Source organism: Phyllobates terribilis, unplaced genomic scaffold (assembly GCF_046119375.1).
Source record: "Phyllobates terribilis strain yellow unplaced genomic scaffold, ASM4611937v1 Scaffold_5__5_contigs__length_657084704, whole genome shotgun sequence".
In the NCBI taxonomy this organism is placed as follows: Eukaryota; Metazoa; Chordata; class Amphibia; order Anura; family Dendrobatidae; genus Phyllobates; species Phyllobates terribilis.
Window position 1 is genome coordinate 105,867,180 of NW_027362765.1, and position 24,107 is coordinate 105,891,286.

Here is a 24,107-nt window from a genome sequence, read left to right on the forward strand (position 1 = left end):
AGGACTGCTCCTTATAGACAGGTAGGTGTCGCCCGCACAGAGCGGAGTCTAGTCTATCGCACATTTTGTCTCTCCTCCTCTTACACTTTTGCTGTCACATTTGTTGTTGTTTCCATGGTAGCCAGCCACAGTGACGTCATCACGTAACGCCGCGCTCCTTTCCAGGTGTCCTGCTCGCCGTGTAGTGGGCGTGGTCTGCGGATGGGGCAGTGGGCGGGGTATTGACGCAGACGACCGAGAGGTTGGGCGGTGACGTAGCGGCCCCAGGCTCAGTGTCACACGGGAATACCTTCCAGGCGCAAGGTGGACGACGAGGCAAGAGGAGAGAGCGCTCAGAGCGGCAACATGAACCGGAGCCACCGGTCTACGGGCACCAGCAGCAGGTCCCTGGGTACCGTGGAGGTGAAGAGCAAGGTAGGTGCCGGGGAAGCAGGAGGGGGCATGGAGGGGGAGAGAAGGGTGCGTAGTACGGACACCTGCCGCAGGGGAGGAGGCGACACCGGACTGGGACTGAGAAGGGGACACTGGGGGCACCTGCCGGGGAGGAGAAGGGGGCACGGGGGCACCTGCCGGAGGAGAGGAGGGGACACTGGGGGCACCTGCCGGAGGGGACACTGGGGGCACCTGCCGGAGGGGACACTGGGGGCACCTGCCGGAGGGGACACTGGGGGCACCTGCCGGAGGGGACACTGGGGGCACCTGCCGGAGGGGACACTGGGGGCACCTGCCGGAGCGGACACTGGGGGCACCTGCCGGAGCGGACACTGGGGGCACCTGCCGGAGGAGAGGAGGGGACACTGGGGGCACCTGCTGGAGGAGAGGAGGGGACACGGGGGGGCACCTGCTGGATAGTAGAAGTTTATAAGACAGGACACCTGACATGCGGAGGAGGGGACATGGAGGATGTGCTTCCTGGAAGAGAAGAGTGGGTATATTAGGGGGCACAAGTTGGGGAAAGAGAAGAATGCATATAGGGGACATGTGATGGGGGGTGAAGGAGGGTACGTGTAGGTGGCACTTGCTGAAATAGAGAAGGGTACATATAGGTGTCTTTAGAAGGGAAGAGGCAAAACTCAAATGGGGGCTATTTGTTGAAGATGCGCTCCCAGGTGGGCTGCAGTTGTAGTATAAGATAGGAAATTTGACTTGAGACGTCTGGAAGGTGGGGAGGGTTTATCAGTTGGGCACTGACCAGAAGGTGCATGACTGAAGCTTCTTACCAGGGATGGGGAGCTGTGAACTGTGTTTCTTATGGCGCCCTCTGGGAGTGGCAGGTAAAAGATCTTTCTAGATAGTGTGTACCTGGAGAATGAGGGATCTTGGGTGCTAGGCACCTGCCTGCAGGGGAGGAATGTTTTCTTGTGGGTGGTCATAAGTGACCCTGAGGTGCTGGTGTGGTTCCCAATGCTGGTGGTGTGCCCGTTGCCTCTCTGTGTGCCCCTGCCCATCCTCCGTGTTACATAGTGTCACTTGTTATTATTTGCTCTCTTTACATAACACTAGCTCTAGGTGTGTGATTTGTAAGAGCTAAATATAGAGTTGTCAGTAGCGGTGCTGGGTATGTGCTGTTAGAAAGTTGCCCATTGCTTACGTAATAGGGGCGAGAACTGCCATATATACATTGTCCAGATCAGCCAGGGCTCGGCCTCAGGCGTCACAGCGCTCTTCCTACTGTACACAGGTGCAGGCGTATCAGCTGATCTGTGAATACACCCCTTACTGGGCCTCTTGTGCAGTTGGAGCAGCCTCTGTTGTCCACTCTCTTCTCTGGGGGGACGAAATTAAAGGAGTTTTGCAGGATTAGAAAAACTTGACTGCTTTCTTCCTAAAACCGCACAAGCACAACTGGGAAATATATCACTATATAGTTAAAGGGTACCACTCAGGAGCCTGAGAAAGCTTCCCATCCCGAAACACGTCGGCATCCTAATAGTAGAGTTCTACAGGGTGGGCCATTTATATGGATACACCTTAATTAAATGGGAATGGTTGGTGATATCAACTTCCTGTTTGTGGCACATTAGCATATGGGAGGGGGGAAACTTTTACAGATGGATCATCTGAAGGCTACTGTCTATGCTGTGAAGATACGAGATGTGCAGCACCTGAAACAACGGATACTGGAAGCCTATGCTAGCATTTCTTCTGCGGTGTTGCTATCAGTGTGTCAAGAGTGAGAGAAGAGGGTTGCATTGACAATCCAACACAATGGGCAGCACTTTGGACACATTTTATAAGTGGTTATAAACTTGTAAAAAACTCATGAAAGAATAAAGTTACGTTAAAACCAAGCACACCATTGTTTTTCTTATGAAATTCTCAATAAGTTTGATGTGTCACATGACCCTCTTCCCATTGAAAAAAATAAAGTTGGATCCAAAATGGCCAACTTCAAGATGGCCGCCATGGTCACCACCCATCTGGAAAAGTTTTCCCCCTCCCATATACTAATGTGCTACAAACAGGAAGTTGATATCACCAACCATTCCCATTAAATTTAGGTGTATCCATATAAATGGCCCACCCTGTACTTTTGAGAGGCCATCTTTTTATACTGGAGCAACGCGGCCCACCGAACCCTGTACCTTCTACTTCTCGAATACTGAGAGAGCTTCCTGACAACTTCTGTGGAATGTGTTTTTCCTGTTCTAGAAGTAGTCCTAGGAGTCACCAGGAATCCTAGGGACTGAAACTGCAAATCTCCCTACTTATGTCAATGTGCAGCAGTGGAGGTGGCCATAAATCTGCAGGTTTGCTTTTCAGACCACTGCTGCGGAGGCTACATTTGTCGCTGGATGACAATCTGCACAGTTCTGGATTTGCCTTTCAGCAGCCTGGGAAAGCTGAGTGTTTACATTTGTAGAAGCTGTATGAAAGCCATGTTGGTTGTTACTCAGCTTTTCCGAAACCAGCTCACTGAACAATAGACAGAAGGCAGAAACATCAGAGGAGTGCAGAACGTCTTTATTTCAGCATTTGAGGGAAATAATTTCTGTTCACTGTTGCATGTAAGGGATACTTGTTGCCAGTAGTGCTGATTATCTCCGAGGTGTCCTGCAGAACCCATGCCATTTAGGCCTGATAGATTCCGACTGCAGAGGCATCCTCCAGGTAACACTCGCTGGCAGGGCAGGGGTTAGAATTGGCGTCGTGCTATGTCCCGTCCTTGTGACGTCACCAGGTCTTAATCCGGCATGGCCAAGACTTAACCGGCCCCGCCGTGATCACACTGAGGTCAGCAGGCAGTCACCTGCCCTAGATCTGCTGGCGGTCCTGCACTCTGCACCTGCTCAGGGGCCTTTAGTGCAGCAGTCGTGCATGCTGTTATTTGGTGCTTTTGCATTTTTCTATGAGACAGCTATTTATTGTTAAGCGCATCGGTTCTGCTTTATAATAGTCACGGTGAATTGCCTCTGATATTTATAGTATCTGTCCTTTAATCGTCTGCGCCTCAGACTTTTTTGATTTCTTTGTGTGTGGTCATAAGTGGGTATGTTTGGGGTTCTGGCTCATGTTGGCACTATCTTTGTTGAAGAGGGCATTCCACAGACCTCCGCTGTATGACTATACTGCTTACGTCTTTACCCAAAGGGGCAGAGATGTATCTTTCCTGCCACAGAGACCACCCAGCCTGTGGGCTTGGTGATCTCCACCACCACCATGTCCTGATGACTATACATAGGAGCAGCATGAAGACTGTCGCTGGTTGAAAGTCTCCCATGTGACCGCTTTCTACAAACCTCTTTATCTCGTGTATTTACTCGCGTCTACTAGTGATTTCTATTCATTTGTAACCTTTGATATTTCACGTTATTCTTCAGCTTGCAGATAGCGGATAACTGAGTTCCTGGAAAAATGCAGCAGATGTGTGTTTACCTCGTAAAGAGGTCAGTCCGGCTCGATAAGGTCAAACTTCCATGTCCAGAGCTGGAAACCAGTCTAGACCTCATGTTTTGCACAGCTAAGAGTTTGCTACAATGTATCAAAAAAGTTTGGAGTCCAGGCATTTTAATGCAAAGTGTATTTTCTACTGTGTAACAAACCCTGAACTTTCAGGCTATGCGCACACCTTGAGTATTTACAGCAGATTTTTCTGCAGGATATACATTACTTACAATACGTGCGTTTTTTACTTTTTTTTTTTCCCATTCATTTCCATGGGTGAAAAACACTGCAAAACGCAAAAAAAGTGACACGATGCAGATTTGAAAAACTGCTTTGATGGTTTACAGGTGGAAGGAAAAAATAAGCAGAAATCTCATGCACTTTTTTTTCCCTCGAAGCAAAAATGCAACGTGTGAACAAGCCCAGCAGTATTCAGTCAGAAGGCTTTTGGTTTCTTCTGAGTGTTTCCATTCACTGACAGGAAGCTGAGATGTCACAGTTGGGGAATAATTGAAACAAAATCTATTAGGAAGTTGCAGTAGAAGATGCCAGGTGGAATTAGCATGTAGATGCAGTGCAGCAATGTAACACTGGGCACAACGTAATGATCTGCAGCAGCCAGACCCATGGACAAGCGTTCTGGGCACTTTAGTGGCAGACTGGGCCTTGTATAGCAGGTTGTGCTGCTGCTCCTGTCTGGCAGGTGACCATGAAGAGAGCCTGTCTGGCTGCAAGCGCTATCAGATTGTCTTCTGACCCCCAAGGGCACGGAAGAGTTTGCTTTACCTTAATTAAATGAGTGTCTCTAAAGATAAACAGATTACGCTCCTTGCCTCAGCTTGTCTTCTCCTACCAGTGACAGTAAATTGTGTTAGGGCACATTTACACTGGACGAGTATCGGAAACTAGCGTTTTAGGGAACACCCGCTTCCCAATTATCAGCCTGATTTAAAAAAAAGACTGGCAATCACCTGACAACACGCTTTTTAATCGGCTAAAATTATTTTTAAGCAGGCTTAAAAATTATCGTAAATATAGTGTAAGGAGGACCTGTGCTTCTGAGAAGAATGATATTCTATGTGCACAGAACGATCTATTACAGATCGTACTGCATGCATAGGAAGTGTGGTGTGCGCGTAGCCTCGCCGGCATTCTCGTGCGCACTTGTACAGTGGGGAAAATTAATTATTTGATACACTGCTGATTTTGCAAGTTTTCCCACCTACAAAGAACGGAGAGGTCTGTAATTTTTATCGTAGGTGCACTTCACCTGTGAGAGACAATCTAAAAATAGAAAATCACATTATATGATTTTTAAATAATTAAATTGCATTTTGTTGCATGAAATAAGTATTTGATCACCTACCAACCAGCAAACATTTTGGCTCTCACAGACTTGTTATTTTTTCTTTAAAAAGCCCTCCTGCTCTGCACTCATTACCTGTATTAATTGCACCTGTTTGAACTCTTTACCCGTATAAAAGACACCTGTCCACACACTCCAACCACATCTCCACCATGGCCAAGACCAAAGAGCTGTCTAAGGTCACCAGAGACAAAATTGTAGACCTGCACAAGGCTGGAATGGGCTACAGGACAATAGGCAAGCAGCTTGGTGAGACGGCAACAACTGTTGGCACAATTATTAGAAAATGGAAGAAACACAAGATGATTGTCCATCTTCCTTGGTCTAGGACTCCATGCAAGATCTCGCATCGTGGGGTAATGATAATTCTGAGAAAGGTCAGGAATCGGCCCACAATTAAACAGGAGGACCTGGTCAATGACCTGAAGAGAGCTGGGATCACAGTCTCAAACACTACCATTAGTAATACAGTACGCCGTCATGGATTAAAATCATGCATGACAGGCAAGGTCCCCCTGCTCGCGCCAGCACATGTCCAGGTCTGTTTGAAGTTCGCAACTGACCATCTGGATGATGCAGAGGAGGCATGGAAGAAGGTCATGTGGTCAGATGAAACCAAAATAGAACTTTTTGGTATCATCTCCACTCACCGTGTTAGGAGGAAGAAGGATGAGTACAACCCCAAGAACACCGTCCCAACCGTGAAGCATGCTGGGGGAAACCTCATACTTTGGGGGTGCTTTTCTGCAAAGCAGACAGGATGACTGCACCATATTGAAGGGAGGATGGATGGCCAACAACGTCCTTCCCTCAGGAAGAGTATTGAAGATGGGTCGTGGATGGATCTTTCAGCCTGACAGTGACCCGAACACACAGCCGTAGCACCTAAGGAGTGACTCTGTAAGAAGCATTTCAAGGTCCTGGAGTGGTCTAGCCAGTCTCCAGACCTGAACCCATTAGAAAATCTTTGGACGGAGCTGAAACTCAATGTTGGCCAGCGTCAGCGTTGAAACCTGAAAGATCTGGAGAAGATCTGTATGGAGGAGTGGGCCAAAATGTGCAAACTTGGTGAACAACTACAGGAAACGTCTGACCTCGGTAATTGCAAACAAAGGTTTCTGTACCAAATATTACATTCTGTTTTTCTATTGTATCAAATACTTATTTCATGCGGTAAAATGCAAATTATTTAAAAATCATACAATGTAATTTTCTGTTTTTTATTTTTAGATTCTCACAGTTGAAGTGTACCTACGATAAAAATTATAGACCTCTCCATTCTTTGTAGGTGGGAAAACTTGCAAAATTGGCAGTGTATCAAATACTTATTTTCCCACTGTATGTGCACATCCTCGCCAGCACACAGATACACATGGGTGCTTCCTCGCCAGCTTGCACATATGCACATCTATGAGCTCACCCCTGCCAGCACACACATGATGCTTGTACCCCTGCCGGTTCGCACGTACGCCCATGTATGCACGCACATGTAAGAGCTCATCCTCGCTGACATGCATATACGTATATATATTTGTACACCCTCGTCCGCACACACATGTACGCGCAGACTCCTGAGACGTTCTCCGTTACAAGCTGCTATTTTTGCAGCTCATTATCCATTCTTAGAAATCTCTATTACATGTTTTTTCTGCTTCTTCAGGAACTTGTGAGCTCGGGTCGCTTGCTTATTAACCTCCATGTTTCGTGTTGCAGCAAATCTCTGTGCCCAAAGCTTTGCAGCCACGGCTCAGAGCCTTCTGCAAAGGGAAGATTTAGCATGACGCTGACAAATATCTTCTATCTTTTTCCCTTCTATGCTTTTCTCAAATGCCTGTGGCCCAAATATCAAAAGCCCCATTCACTTTGACCCAATTCCATGTGACCTTGCAATACTGTCGTTAATAGAAAATTACAGGGTTCACCCTTTACATAACTTGGGGCGCAGTAAATTCCTGCACCGAATTAATTCAATGTTCTCTGCCATGTTCTTTAAATAGGTCGTACATGATTCTTCTTACTAGAGCTGAAGGGGTTAATTAGAGTATGCGAGCCGCATACCTGGAGTAGTGAGTATGAGCAGATGAGGTATTTGAGTGTAATGTGCTTTTTGGTGTTTATGTGCCTGACTCAGGCGCTCGGCATTGTCCTTCCTCCAACAGGCAGAATATGTGCGCTGACCTCTTAGTCACACATAGGTGTGTCTGATCCGAGGGGAACGAGGTATCGGGACGTATGCCGCTGACGACAGACCTAGGGGCGTCTCGTACAAAACCATTCCCATAAAAATAGAAAATCTGAGTTACATACTACCAGATTGTATGCTTATCAGGAACTCTGCCGCCATAGATCCTGAAACCTCTCCGCACGTTGGCCTATAAGCCCCTCTTTTCTCACGATGAGCTCTGATTTTGCTAAATCTCCCCCATTTTTCAAATGATTTTGCGTTCAAGTCACTAGTCTGCAAAAATCTGTAGCAATTGGCAGTATAATACATGTAAACGGGATTTTCAATGGTTGCGGAAAGGAATCCGCACAAATCTGCAGCCAGCTCATTCGCGGATTTTCGTCACGGATTTCACCCCGGTCAATGCTTTTTTTTTTTTTTTTTGTAATAAAGTACTGTGATATCCGCAGTGTAATGCACAAGTAACACATGCAAGTTTAGTGTCTTCGTTTTGGACTTGTGACCATATCTGCAGTAGAAATTTTCCCCAACGTGTGAACATGGCCTTAGGTAGTAATATTTTGGTTTTAGGAAAAAATGCTTGTCTTTACTGACCCCCTAAACCTATGACAGCCCCCCATTTGCATAGCCCAATGGCGATATTGTTCTGAGTTTCCATTATTTATGCTGCGCTTATCGTCTATTAGTTGACTCACATTTGTGTTAAACATTTTATTTATTTTTCTCTCCGCAGTTTGGCGCAGAATTCAGACGTTTCGCCTTGGAAAGGTCTAAGCCTGGAAAGTTTGAAGAGTTCTATGGATTACTACAACATGTACATAAGATTCCCAATGTGGATGTGTTGGTGGGGTACGCAGACATCCACGGGGACCTGCTGCCCATTAACAACGACGACAATTACCACAAAGCAATAACTACGGCCAACCCCTTACTCCGGTTATTTCTACAGCGGAAAGGTAATGTCTTGTGCATCCGTCAGCCATGGCTTCTCTTTTTACTTTTTGGTGCCGCTTCAGCTCCCCCCCCCCCCCCCCTATATATAACTCTGAATTTAACTGGATGCTAAGTACAAAGTGCAGCTACTTGTGTGTTTTTTTTTGTTTTTTTTAACATTCAGCAACCTGTGGATCAGACACCTCAGCTAACTATGTAGCTAAGCTCCAACAATGCTGGGGGAAGACTAGTTTCTCCCGGATCAGATCACTGTGCAGTGCCCAAGAATGCAAATAACCAGAGCATAGCCCATGTATACTTTCAACAAGCCGGCAATGCTGTAAGATTTCAGCTCTGAAGCCAAAAGAATTGTAATTGCACCTCTGGAGTCAAATGTGCACCAAAATATTGAATGTGTGTGTATATGGGAATGTCCTTATCCATTTCCTATTTATGGAGTGAAGGATCGGATTCCTTGTTGTCACAGCTTCCAGGCGGATCTAATGTTGATTCCAGTGATAAGATAGTAGTATTATAAGGAAATTTTGGTTTATGACTAATTGTACCCATAGACATTAGATAAAAGCCAATCCCAGTTATTTTTGGCGGCAACATCAGCCAACCATCTAATGTGTATGGGGTCTCCTGACTGTTCCCCGACAGATAAGGATCCAGCCTGTTGGATTTCAATCACTGATCCTTTTGTTCGGTGGTGAGATAAGTCTCTGCCCGTGGTCACCTCGTAGAGGACACTGTAGCGCGCGCGGTCCCCTCGTAGAGAACTGCGGCTCGGTCAAGCTTTTCTGTATATGGGAGAGATGACTGTCAGCCATGTGATCCATCAGCATACCGCTATCTAATATGTATGGCCAGCTTCAGTGTCTCGGTGTCCTGTAGGTTGCCTCTAAGACTCGCTGTAGTTTACCTTCAGAGTCCCAGTGATCCGGGTCACATCCCATGTGATGGCGCTGCGGGCAGAACAGCAATCTGGCTTTGTGATATTTTGTGCACTGGACTGTACTGCTTTTAGTTTCTTCTCCACAGAAAATAATAACTTTGTTTTTTTAATTTCCTTGGTTTGGTAGAAAAACACCTCCCACACGTCCGTCCGTGGTGCAGAGCTCAGCTTTTCCTTGTGCTCCTTTGACGTGGAGACATTTCTTTGCTGTCTCACTCTTCTTCTGCGTCGGGGGGTTTTTGGTCCATTATCGGAGACTGAGCATATCTCCTGGATTGTTAATGATTCATTCCAGCTGTGCCAATCCACGGGAGTTACCATCCAACTTTCCTGGAGTGTTGAATTCATCGACCTAGGCATCCACCAATACTGGACCAAGAACAGGGGTCAAAATAAGAATAAAAATTGCAGCCTATCCGTTACCAGCCATCTTTCCTATTATTTGACCTAAGTAGGAAACCTTCAGGGACAATCGCTGATGACCAATATGTCCACCATGAAATCTCCCCCAGGGATCACAATGGACTCTAATAGATCTGCGATCACACCGTGGTCAGGGCATTTACAGATATTGCCATCATGTGTCTTGCATTGTTTTCTAGGTTTTTGTCCCTTTAACTGCGCACAGTTGTTTCTGGGAGCCGCTGCCGTATAATGGGCTGATTATATTAGTGTTGTAATCGGTTGCATAGCTGAGTCTCTCTCACACGACAAGTTCCAGATCCAATATGGATTCTGCCTGGGGCAATTTCTACAGATTGGCATGGCCAGGAAGAGGCTTCTTGGCTGCCTAGATTCAACCGTTAGAAGACTTAACCCTTTAATGACCTGAATGGGCCTGCTTTTTTTTTATTTTATTTTTTATACCCCACAGGGGTCTTAACAGATCTTTGGGTGTCATCATTTTCTTTTAATATACTAGTGCCCTAGTCGCAGAGGAAAACAGCCCCTGCTGTGACACTTGTCGCTGGCAGAGCTGACCTGGGCCTGCTAGGAGTTCATGTGATCGCCAGGCCCAGTAGGTGCATTAGCATTGCCATCCTTGCTGTGCGTGTAATGGTTGGCACTGTATCACTGTGCAGTCGTTGCTTCCTCTTATGTTCTACCCGTGTGAAAGTCTGCACTGTCGTTATGTTTATAAACCCTATAAGATCCTGTCCGGCTGAAGTGTAGCAGATCAATATTGTAAAAGAAATCTTGTATATAATGGTGCTCCAGGAAAAGAGAGGAATAACCCACAGCGAGGTCCCGCGGGTGCCTGGGGGAGAGCAGCGTTTGCCTTGCGTTGCCCGGTGACTCTTCTTTATGTATGGAGATGCCATAACACGGCCTTTGTGATCACCTAGCCAGCGATAGCAACAGAGTGGCCTGGAGGAGAACGTGCAGCTGTGTACTGAAGATGATCAAGACTGTTATACTCTCCTATATGATGAAGGGCCATCGCCCTGTCTGATGTCCTGACTCCTTATTACGGGAGACTGAAACGTCCTGCACAGACGTTGCGCTTCCATTCCTTATAATTTTCGAGATCTCTGCTCACTCCCAGTTTACATCCAGTGCGCTACAACTTGTCTTGACCTAGTCCTGCTCACACAGCTGATGAGCTTGGAACTTATAGAGTAGCAAAACTTTACAGTACAATCTTAAAATCTACACCCCTTCTCAAGTTATAGATGCAATTATTTTGAAGAGAACCTGTCAGTGGGTCTAAAGTGGACAGAGTTTGCTCTTATCTTATTCCCGATGCTCCTCTGAATATTCTTTGTTTTTTTTTAAAACCCGCCACACAGTTCCAGATATATGGGCTTTTTATAGTCATCGCTAGCATTTATGGCCTTTGCCCCCCAAGGGGGCGTGGCTCACTGGTTCCTCTGGGGCGTGTCTTTAGGCTCCTCTGCATTATATCCCTATGAGCCATGCCCTCTCATAAAGACCTTCAAAATTAGCGCTTAATTAAAAGGCCCACATCTCTAGGACTGTGTGGCAGATTTTAAAAAAGCAAAAAATTGAATAGTCAGGGGAACATTGGTAATAAAATAAGAGCAAAACTGGCCACTTTTGACCTGCTGACAGTTCCCCTTTAAATCACCAGTTCTCACGACATTTACACCCCGAGGTTGTAGATTTGCCGTTGGCGGCTGATGTGGATCATGGAATTTACCCTTGGTTTATTTTTGCCATCTCTAGTTGCAGATCTTGGGAGGACAGGTTTTGTACTTGGCTGCCGGGAAAATTCTCTTCATATGTCCCTGACCAAGAAATTCAAGATTATTTTTTTTTTTGTTTCTTGTTCAAAAACAAAAGGGTTTAGGAGAGTCAGTCACCTCTTAATGTCACATGATGATCGAGCTTCAGAATTGTGGCAGATATAATTAGACATGGTGACATGACGTGAAGTCTCACAGCTGTGTCCTGATGTGGGAACGTGTCACTGAAGGGAGAGCCTTTAGAATGGGCATATGAAGAGAGCTTCTCCTTGTTTTGTATAAGCCCCTGCCTGTTGCGCTGCTGTCTGATGGGTCAAGGCCCGAGTGTGGATTTCAGAGTTGTAGGATCAGCCTTTGAATAAAGGATGAGCGGCGCTCTGCAGGTGTTCCTGTCCTCCCATTCATTGCAGTAATATTATCCACGGCCACACGGTCCATGCAGGGATCAGCACAGCCACATACATAATTGTACGATGGATGTGAAAACCAAAAAGGATGCAGACATATAGGCAATATGTTTCCATCTGTCCCCGTAGACTGCACTACTGTTATGAAAAACTGATCAATTTTTTTCAGTGCTGCAGACTGCAGTTTTTTTAATCAATTAAGACGCATATGTGCACAAACAGATAATCATTGGACATGTTTCCCACTGTATTCTATGTCAATACAAACATATCCACTGAAAAAAGTTTTTTCACAGTACAAATAGATGCTTCGCGTATACCACAAAAAAAACGTGGTGTCAAACAGTCAGCGCTAATCAGTCTGACGTTGCGACACCACTCATTACTGACATCAGGTATACTCTTGATATAAAGAACAATTTAGCCAAACGTGGATCATGTGCAAAGTTGTAGTTGTGTATGTTATGTATGTGTGTATTAATATTGTGTGTGTACATATATAATGTGTATGGATATTGTTTCTGATGTATCGTGGGTAATATATTTGTATGTATGGTATTATGTACCTGTGCATAAATTTTATGTGTGTATTATGCATGGATGGATATTATATGCGAGTGTATAAAGTGCATGGAGATCGCCATAAAAGGGGTTTCCATAAAGGGGTTGTCCGGTGAAAACAAGCCCACAGGAAAACTGATAACTTGTTGATTGGTGGGGGTCTGACCGCTGGGAACCGCACTGGTCGGCACTTTTATCCCTATTAGTATGGAGCGACAGTGGACATGCTCGACCCCCGCTTCATTCATTCTCTATGGGGCTGGTGAGCTCTGTGCTCAGCCTATTCCGGCAGCCCTATAGTGAGTGTATGGAGTGGAGGTTGGGCATCTGCCATGCCACTCCATTTTGAAACTGGGATAAAAATTCCCTGTTCTGCTGATCTGTGCGGGTCCCAGCGGTCTGCCCCCCACTGGTAAACAAGTTGTTTCACCGGACAACCTCTTGAAGGTAGCGCATCCCTCTTGTTGGTTCTTCCCTTGTGTTTTTTTCACTAATGTTTCAGTTCCATTGGAGAAGGGAAAGCATTATCCTATATGTATGACCGGCTCAGGAAAAGCTGGCAGTGTAAGGTTTATGGGGAAACCCAGTCTGTTTCCCAGCGTCTGCCTTAAAGGTTTTGTATCTGTGTGTATACTGCGGCTGTAGCCACCATTAATTACATAGTCATTACTGTTGAGAAAAGACACGTGTCCATGAAGTTCACCCGAGGGATCGGAAAGGATAAGGATAAGGGGAAGGGGTGTACAACCCTAATGTACAATCCAGTCTGTCCTAAAGAGCAAGTTTTTCCCTCCAGATCCCGAGTGGTGTTCCACTGGGTGTCTATAATGTATGCTTATTCCATGTGTGTACTGTGTGTGTATTACCTATATAGTGTATGTGGGTTTGTATATATTATAGAAAGGTGTGTGTGTGTGTATACATTGTGTATATATAGTGTATGTGTATACCAGATGTATATCTCATATGGGTAAGAAACGTTCCATCAGATTAGCTTTTTTTTTTACTCTCCCTGTTATGTTAATCTTTGACATTCTTCCAACTTCTATACAAATTCTTTGTTGCCCCTGAGTCTATAATACTTTACTTGGAAATTGCTGTGAGGTATGCGGCATGGCCGGGCTCTGCTCCTCATGTACTTTCCCTCTTAATCCCAGACCCCTTGAACAGTCTGTAGAAGTGGAGGAAACAGTCTATCCTGTGTCGGGGGAAAGCTGGGTGACCACCAGCATGGCCGCCATCACTGTTCCACTACAGCTATGGCTTCCCTTTCTTGCAGGCCTGGGTGTATATATATTTAATAAGGGAGCAGACCGGCATGGCGGCTCAGTATAATAACACCCATTGTTCCTGTAGCAGATAATGGAGCGTACTAGAACTCCCAGTCTGGGACATACAGTGAAATTGATTTAATGGGGTGTAGTTGGCAGGTGCCCAGCAGGTATTAATGTTTCCTTTCATGGTAAAGGGCACATAAGGACAGGTTCAGCGCTGGCAGAGGGTGCCCCATCCCCTCTGCGGATTTCTTCTGTGCTGTGATATTGATTTTATATTTCTGTATAGAAGCTGCGGTCGTTGTTATCCCATCACCGGTGGACATTTGTCCTTGCTTTGTAACTTGACGCAGGGACACCACTTATCTAGGTCGCCTTCATTTTCCTGGCAAGCTAATGATCATGTTTGTGGGTAAATTTTCTCCTTTCTGGGATTGTTATTGAATTATCATTCACAGAACAAGATCAGTCATTGTAAGCTATATACACTTATGTAATGCTGTGCATTAGGTGGCTTTATGCTGACCCTGAACCAGCAGGGAGTGTGAACTAGTGCAGCTCCGGAGGTGACTGGGGCATCATGTAAAGCAAAATATTTCCAAGGTGAATCCATGTTATTGGGTCCAAAATTAGATTTTGAGGTGCCAGTGGTGACCCCCATGCTATCACTGTCCCATGTAGGGGATGGAGTCAGAGTAGAAGTTGATGGCTTTCTTCCCTGCCAGACATATAAGAAGGCTCCTGGTAAAGGTCTGGGGGTAGGGAGGCTGCGGAGGGTGGTCTGGGGGCTGTCAGGTTGCATCCACTGCACAGAATGTAAAACTTTAAGGAATGTCTGGTTCCTGGCACGGCCTAGCACGATGGATCACGTCACCCCTGTAGAGAAACCCTCCCTGCGCTGTGCAATGAATTCTACTCTGAGCTCGGACACATATTACCTGCCCATTTCCAGTATTCCTCCCTGTGTGATTCACATGTGCGGACCGATGGGGGTTGCTGTAGCAAATAGTCAAGAATGTGAGTAACCAACCTGAAATGAAGCATTGTGTGTATGTAATGCGTGTCCGTGCCTGATGACTCCCAGCATGCAACACCTAAGAGGTATGCACCGAATGCGGCCACAAAAAGCGGCGGTGACACATATGCAACAATTTCTATTAATAAGTTATAGGAGACCCACAAAGAAGGATGTGAAACTGGAAACGTAGAAGTCATGTATTCAGTATTGGCACCTTGTGTGACGGGCTGCAGACGGTCACCTGGTAATCTGCGTCTTATCCATCACCACAATTATTTTATACAGCTGCCGCCCCGCTCTACAGGCCAGGATCAGAGATCAGGCTGATCTGGGCTGTTAATCCTACCATAATTAACCAAAGTGTCCTATTACCCACTGCCTCCCCACAAACAGTAGGATCATGAGGTGCCAATGGTTTGCCATGGCAGCAATAAAAGTGATCATGCAATAATAGTGATCAAAATTTGGCACCCCATGATCGCACCAACGTAAATTACGTTATCACCCTGCAAAAAAAAAGCCCATTATAAAGTTGTGTTCTTTTTTATCGTGAAGTTGTACAAAAAATATTTTTATTAACTCGATATAATTGTAATGACTTGCTGATTAAAATTATCATGTTATTTTATGCCATGTGGTGAATACTGTAAAGACAGAAACCCCAAAAAACTATAGCATCATTATTTATTTTTTTCTATTGTTTTTTTTACCGTTTCTCCTTTAAAGTTAAATCACATTGTATATACCCCATTTAAAAAAAAAATTCCTACAAAAAACAAGCCCATATACAACTATGGGAGGTAAAATAAAATAACTTCTTCATTATCTCAAAATATTGTTTAAATCTGCACATTTGGTATCAATCTACACCTCGTCATCAAGGGGTGTCGCACATACTACAAGACCCATGAGCTATACTTGCAATGTTCAGGCTTCTGTAAAAAAAATCATTTCAGTTTTTGCAGATAAACTACGAGTATCCGATAGCGGAAAGTATCGGAGCGCTGCCTGGCTCAGACGGCAGGACGGGTAACTGGCAGTGAAGGTTTACAATCTTAAGGGGTAACGTCTTTACTTGTGGAGAGTGACATATCAGTGTAAGGAGACTTATAGGCCATGCAATGCTCTAGGAAATTAAATATGCAAATTGCCTCTTCAGTGAGGAAGACGATTTAGCTCTAGTGCCACCTACTGGAAGTAGCAATCTTAAAAGTCAATATCGACCCTTTAACTAGCCTTGCCACATAACTTAGGATAAAAGCCAAACCAGAATCTCAATTTGCAGACAGTGTTTCGTCACTGACGAGGGGCAACACACTGAAACGCCATGTCTGCAAATTGAGATTTTGGTTTGGCTTTTATCCCAAGTCATGTGTTAAGACTTGTTACAGGGTCGATATTGACTTTTAGGATTGCTACTTCCAACAGGAGGCACTAGAGTTCCCTTCCTTTCTGAAGAGGCAATTTGCAGGTTTACAATCACCATGTTTGGGAAGATTGGAGTGTATCCTGCCCGGGTGGGGAAGTCAGGTGACTGTATAGGGAATGCAGCTGTGCCCGTCGGTGAGGTTTGTTACTCCTGCAGAAACTTGCGACAGGGGGGGCACACAATGCCAGTGTCAGGATCGTTATTTCACTTCCTCGTGGTGATGTCACCACCCGGTCATGTAGGGTAAAGGTGAGTGGTGATTAAACCTGCACTCACCGGCTAATTATATAACTGCACGGCATGTAAATGATTTAAATGGAATTCTGACCTGGATGTGCTGCCCCACAAATACATCCCTCGGGTGTCAAAGGCGCGGCCCCGGCATACCGGTCAAGTGTGTACATAACAACCCGTTCATCCGGATTCTGTTTACCCCCGTCGCTGGTCACCATACACCGCGACTTCATCACCTGCAAAGGACTCTGGGAGCAGCTGTGTGTGTTATTCCGCTCATCACTGTAAAGCTCTTATTCTGCCTATGTATATAAATGCATTATTGTCCCCATCACCATTGTGCAAGGGTTGGCTACAAGAGCAGGGGCCGGAGGAGGCCAAACACCTGTCTGCAACTTTGTCATACTTTGCCTTTTGATTCTTCGTCATTTTCAAGTTCTCTGCTTGCTGTTGAATGGAAACTTTCTTATTTAAAGGGGTTGTCCAGAATTAGAAAAACATGCGGTAACTGCTTTCTTTCCAATACAGCGCCACACCTGGCAACAGTTTTATTTGGTATTGCATCTCAGCAACAATCACTTTTGAAGGGAATTTGTCACCACGTTTTTGTAATTTCAGAGCAGCATGATGTAGGGGCTGAGACCGTGATTCTAGAAATGTATCTAGGCTGCACACTATTTTCCATGCTGAGCCTTGTATAACTCCGCCTACACCACTTATTGGCTGCTTTCTGTGTACACTGTACATTGACAGCCAATCAGTGGTGAGGGTGGAGTTACACAGCAGGAGAGCTAGGAGGCAAGAGGCACCTAATCCTGTAGTGATAATCTCCTGCTGATAAAACACTGAACAGCAGCACACACATTGTAAGTGACACATTGCTCGAATCTGGATCTCGGCCCCTTCATGATGCTCCTCTCAGATTACATAGTAAAAACCTGCTGACAGATTCCCTTTAATTATTTGTGGTCCACTTAAAGGGATATTCCCATCCCCAAGATCCTATCCCAATATATAGTAAGTGTAACAATAATAATATTAGCAAATACCTCCAATCAGAAATGTATAGTTTTTCCGAATCTCTACCTCTCTTTCCTCATGTGCAAGCACTGCAGGACCTTAGCTATCCATGGTTGCGACCGCTAGCAACTAGCTAACTGTCACTATATCAGTGGACGTAACCATGGATACCAAAGGTCCTGCAATGCCTGCACATGAAGAAAGAGACAGTGAATCAGAAAAAAACTATACCACATTTCTAATTGGAGGCATCTGCTATTATTATACCTACTACATATTGGGATAGGAGATGGGAATACCCCTTTAAGGAAAAAGAAATGTGTGCCGAAAGGTGGACTACTCCTTTAGATCCAGCGTAAGAGCTGGAGTCCGGGACTGTTGTTGCTGTGTATAGCTGTTAGTTTCTTACACTGAGACATTGTAACATGCCTTCAGCTCTGTGCATGCCACGTTTTCAGCCTCTAAAGCAAATAATCTGTGTATAGCTCTATCCTGGAGGTTTTTCTACATATTTGGCCTCTAATTTCACCTCTGTTTGCTGAGCTGTAATGATCTCCCCAGACATCTATAATTCATAATATAGATCCTGCGGCTTTAAAGTAAAACATAAACTGTAAGAGATAACAGTCCCGATCTTCGGCTGCCTAACCAGGCCCTGTATAAAGATGGTTCCGCATATGTATAGACAGCAGGGTGTCCTGGTCCAACGCCTGATGCTCCAGAAATCCCTATAATCAGAAATGGGATATATTTAGTGCTGGATGAACAGGAATTTCCACTTCTGATTTGTGTCCTCTGTACACACGCCGCTCACAGGATATGTTCCTCTTTGGAGAGTTCTGACTTGTTCTTTTTCTTCTTCCTACAGAAGAAGCGGACTACAGCGCCTTTGGCACCGATACCTTGACCAAAAAGAAGAATGTTCTTACAACTGTTCTTCGCCCCGACATGACTAAAAAGAAGCCTCATCTGGTCATCGGGATGCCCAGCGACTTCAGGCCAGTTTCCTCCATTATCGACGTGGACATTCTCCCCGAAACCCACCGCAGAGTACGACTCTACAAACACGGAATGGAGAGACCTTTGGGCTTCTATATACGGGACGGATCCAGCGTCCGCGTGACGCCGCACGGCCTGGAGAAAGTGCCAGGTATTTTCATATCCAGGCTCGTTCCCGGAGGACTTGCCCAAAGCACTGGATTATTAGCCGTCAATGACGAGGTTCTCGAAGTTAACGGCATAGAAGTTTCTGGGAAGAGCCTGGACCAGGTCACCGATATGATGATTGCGAACAGCCACAATCTCATCATAACGGTTAGACCGGCCAACCAGCGGAATAACGTGGTACGGAACAGCAGGAACTCTGGCAGCTCTGGGCAGTCCACGGACAGCAGCACGAGCATGTACAGCAACGCCCCGCCACAGCAGATCATCCAGAACTACCATCCGGAGGAGGCGCAGAGCGATGATGAGGACATTATCATAGAGGAGGGCGGCACTTCAGTTATCCCCAGGGCAGCACCGTCCTCAGAGAGTCTGGAGTCATTAACTCAGCACAGCTCGTACCACGATTCCCCACAGAACGGATTTGTATCATCCACATATCGCACACACTTATCTGCCAGCTCCGGCAGCCTGGACCACATTGGCCATAACCACCACACGAAGATCTTGGAAGAAGATGGCACCATTATTACACTGTGAAGGCCAGCTCGGATGTAACGACTGGCACTGCCTCGTTGCACATATTATTATTATTATTATTATTATTATTTTATTTTTATTTAGTTTTTAGCCTATTGATTCGTGTGACATTCTACTTGCAAAATCATTTTTTTTATATTAAGAAAATATATTGTATAGTTTATCTCATCCGCGGTTCTCGTATCTCCATAGAACTTGCGATTCTATTTTTGTGAAATGAAGGAAAAAGAAAAACTTTTTATGTTTTTGGTTTTACATTCCCTAGGCGAACAAAAGGCTCCCCTCTCCCTATAGCGCTATGATCAAGAAGACGAGGCGTGCCTGGATCCGTGTACACGATATTCTGCATTTTTGTATTTTCATATCTTTTCCTTTCCAATTCGACCGAAAACTATTACCATTCCGTTGTATCCCAGTATCTTGACCGGCAAGGGTTGATGAGCCGAGTCTATGTACAATGATCGGACTGGTTGTTTTTCTACACTGGAATTATTAGAACTTACCAGTAATGGATAGTTATAATTAAAGATCTGGACACCTAAGGATATCGATGAGCAGACGTTGCTGCATAAAGTGCCGGAAGCGACCAGCTGGTTTTCACGCTCTCCTTATCCCTGTTGGTGTCACTCGCTCCTTATCCCAGCTGGTGTCACTTGCTCATTGTCCTCTGCCTGTCTAGCTTGTTCTTTCTGGTTTTGCATTTATCGTTACCTGTAGCTGGATTTGTTTGCACATATTCCTGGTTGGAAGGAGATCTATCATCTACACATAGAGGATGCAGCATAGGTGAGGGCAGGGTAGTGGTGGGTGAGCGAGGTGCATTCAGTGCCACCCTGATATTGAGGGAAAATCACTGATTGGTGGAGCACCTGTAAATTAATGGGTACTCTTATCAATCAGAGCTGACCATCAGCTCCTAATGTGGCCTGCAAATCAATGACCCACTGGCTCCTTATTATTGTGCCCCCCCCAGCACATCCCCTGTGTGTTAGGTGACAGGTCAGTTTTGCACAGTCTTGACTAATAATCTGGAGTAACCTGATACAATTTTACATGACATGAATGTGTTATTCCTGCTCTGACCCCACTTTCTTGCTGTAGACGCTCACCCCGGCTTCCTGTGTTGTAATATGGCCGCTGAGTGGACACTGACGCCCAGTGAAGGCTGGCACTGGATAATATGCCTCATAAAAGGACTCTGTGACTTTGGGTTACAGACCGGACTCTTCCGCTCTATTCTTATCCGCATGGCTCCTGTGCATAGTCTACAAATACTACAAATGTGTATATATTTTATAAATCTGATGCTGCTATTATAAGATGGGTTATGATTTTAAATGAGGTGTCTATGATGGGGTTAAATGTCAGCGTTATCGCCTTCGCTTACCAACCCACATCATTAAGGAAGGCTCCCAAAACTCCCCGCGGTTTAAGAGGCTACTGTTTTACTTGCTGTCACCCTCTCATATCGTGTTGTCCTGGGCTGAGAGCTGCGCGGGACGCAGCCCTCGCTTCTAACTTAAATGGGGGGGGGGGGAGGCAACGGCTCGAATAGCTGGCCTTTACGTTACAGTGGGGGGTCACCAGCAAGCAGACCATCTTGTATGAGAGACCACTGCAGAGAAGACCTGTCCGGTGGTCTGTATGTTGGGTGACTGACCCGTATATGGGGCCAAGGTCTCTGTATATGTAATTTATCAGACCCTCTACCTCTTTTTCATCCCTCCTAAACACTGGACTTCAATCCCTCTGACTTCTTGTCACTCTTATCTCAGTTCTTGGCTTTTTGAGTAGATGTTCCTGCTTGAACACCATTTTATAGTGTCTATATAGTATGAATCTTCATAGACGGTCACAAATGTTGCATTTCTGATTTAGATTAAAGCTGACCTTTCGCCTGAATGTTACTCCAGAGCTGAACTCACAATTCTGTTGATCCCATCTTCTCCCTCGCCGCCCTTTTAAACAGCTTAGCTGAGCCCCTATAATAATGCAAACAACTAGAACAATCTGTGTGTTGACACCTAATAAGCAGGAGTTGTAGGAAGTTTTTGCAGCTTCCTGAGTTCAGCTCTGGAGCACACTACAGGATATAAATCAGTCTTGTAATTATGTATTATGTAAATTAAGTCTAAATATAAAATGGTGATCAGAGTTGGAGTGGAGCTTTAGTTCTTTCCCCATGATGGAAGGAGTTAACCCTCACCCTGTCTCTATAGTTCACGACTGACACGGCCCCCGACATTCTTCTTGTTTCGGAGGCAGAGCTCATGGTGACGATCTCTCTCTTTTTTTTTTTTTTTTTAATATAAATCACAGAACATTTGCTTTGACTTTGATAAGCATATAATTTATTACTATGTATATACTCTCTGTATCTGACTGTTCATATGTACGAGAATCCTGTGTAATTATCTGATGACCGACATGAAGGAAAAGCCTGAAGCACAAGATTAGCCAGAATCCCTAGGCTATTTTATTTTACCCCTCCCTTCCCCCTCGTTTGTAGGGTAATGGACCCCAAACAGTGCACAAATGCAAGGGATGGTCAGACTGGTAGGGTGGCTATAGGTACTAGGAAAGGGAATCCCATAGCGCCATATTACTGAGGGTACAGAAGATTTCGTTTTCCATTATTTAGTCTAAAAAGGGTTTCCAGTTTTCGGAAAACCCCTATTCCCTAGATGCAGTAAAAAAACAAAGAAAAACTGTGCTTTACTCACCCTTGCCTGGTCCGACACTGCAGCTCCTGGTGTCTATTTTCTGACATCATGTCTACAGCACTGCAGCTAATCCGTCTCGTGACTTCAGCGCTGCAGACAATAAGACACCAGGAGCAGTGACGGAGACTCAGCACCAGACCTGGGGAGGGTGAGTAAACAAACTGCGCCAAGGACGGGTTTTCCAAAACCCAGAACACCCCTTTAATGGCTTTAACCCCAGAGAGCACACATCTATGCAGTGGAAGTTACCAGATGGTACTGTGGGCTTCACTTCATCCTGTCTCAGCTACAACTGTAAATGGCTAAGCAACAGGTTCCTATGAAGTTATGGGGGGGGGGGTGCTCTAACTCAGAAGACCCTCTACTGTGTAGATAAGGTCTTCAAGAGACTTTACTTTGTAGCAAGAACTGTCTAGTAAGTGCCCATCCCCCTCTCCCCGAGACCACCAAGTGTAATCTGTAATGATCCACCCCATCCTTTTGTGGGTGTAACAATGCGACACTAAGGTCCATTAAAGGGGCTCCAATTCTTACACCGGATGACACAGATGACAAGAACAATTGGGCCATTACTGAATAATTCATGGTGGAGTTCCCTTTTAAAAAGTGTTTTTTTTTTTTTTAATAAGTAGAGTAAACCCCATAGAAGCACAAATTGGGGACTATCATGAGTCTGGTGTTTCTGGGCCATGGGTCTTATGTCTTTATGGTTGATGATGTGATACTGTTATAATTCTTGTTGTTCTATAACTGGTGCAAGTGAAGTGTTTGAATGCACAGCCGATGACCCAGAGAAGTCACGGGATGTGGGGACCTTGCCGAGTATTGGGGGGTCTCACTTACTTTGTGATATTTTTGTCCACATGTAGTGCCCAGTAACTGCAGATGATTTGGTTCCTTGTACTAATTTCAGGTTATATCATCTTATACTCCAGTCACATCCAAAGCTGCATTCAAAACCTTGTTGACTTCCTGGTCAGCCGCACAAACACTGTCTCCACTGGTTCTGCGTCTGAGCTGAACATCCTCCGCTCTGCTGCATTGTGGGTGATGTAGTGGTTAGTCCAGTAGAAAAAAATCTAAATCTCCAACCGCCACACATATCTGTGCAATGCAACCAGCAGAACTACGAATTCAGCTCTGGATGTGGTTTACTTCATATGTTTATTGTCCAATTTCAGAGCTGTAAATGGGGAAGTTTCATCTGCTCTCCACAGCCGCAATCTAACAGCTCAGATTTGGGCAGTGGGCATCTGATCGCCTGTCTGTTACAAGTAATTTAGCGGGTTTGTGGCTGCAGCTCTGGTTGGGGCTAGTGTAGAGGACCACTGTGAGCTCAGGCCCAGCTGTATTTCCCGCAGTGCTTTCTAGCAACCGAATTATGATTGCAGCTCTGGAGGTGACTGGAGGCACAATGTAATTCTGGATCAGCAATACAAGTAAAGGACAAAGTGACTGAATATTGTATGTAGATTAAATGGTAAATTGCTGATTGCAGAGGGGCACGGCCACCCCTGGGGTGCGATACTCTCTGTACTGGTTATGCCCCTGCCTCGCTGAGTGTCCCATGTTAAGTTGCTCTTTGGAAAAATGTGATTTTTACACGAATTCTGAATGTTTTAACCGTCAGATGTCAGTATTTTTACTACTCTGTAAAATATGCATTTTTATCACTAAATGAAGTTTTAATTTTTCAACAATCAGATTATCAGATCATTGCTTTCGCAGTACATCATGTCTTATATTTTTACAAATGGAAAAATAAAACAATAGATTCTGACTCCTCTCGCTTTATTACTGGAAGGTCTCAGTGGACTGGATGGGGGCTGCGCTGCGCTGTTCACCCCAAACAGGAGAACACGGTGGTGGTGCAGACTGTCCTAGATCAGACTGGCTGGGTAGCGCCTGGAGTGAGTGCTTCGGGCCAGATTCATTCTTACATCTACACCTTTTTTTTCAGTGTTTTTTCATTTGTGCCTTATTTTTGTGTTAATTTGCTCCTTCTATAAGGCTGCGCTCCCACTGTGAGCTTTTGGTGAGTGTTTGATGCTACAGATTTTCTACAGCATTTCTGAACATATTAGGTTACTTGCATTTTTTTCATTGCATACGTGTACTTTTTTATTTTTTTTTTTAACATGCCTTTTATTGTGTTCTTGACACTACTTTTTTCTTTTTGGTATGTCATGTCTTTACATAAAAC

General features: G+C 45.1%; 1 protein-coding gene across 1 annotated transcript; it reads left to right on the forward strand.

Annotated features, from left to right (window-relative positions):
* The first annotated feature begins 217 nt into the window (after positions 1 to 217).
* On the forward strand, positions 218 to 23,684 carry PARD6B (par-6 family cell polarity regulator beta). Its single transcript, XM_073682711.1, has 3 exons — positions 218 to 414; positions 8,170 to 8,392; positions 18,346 to 23,684. Exons 1-3 carry the CDS (start codon positions 346 to 348, stop codon positions 19,179 to 19,181), a joined length of 1,128 nt encoding a protein of 375 aa, XP_073538812.1. The 5' UTR covers positions 218 to 345; the 3' UTR covers positions 19,182 to 23,684.
* The last annotated feature ends 423 nt before the right edge of the window (positions 23,685 to 24,107 follow it).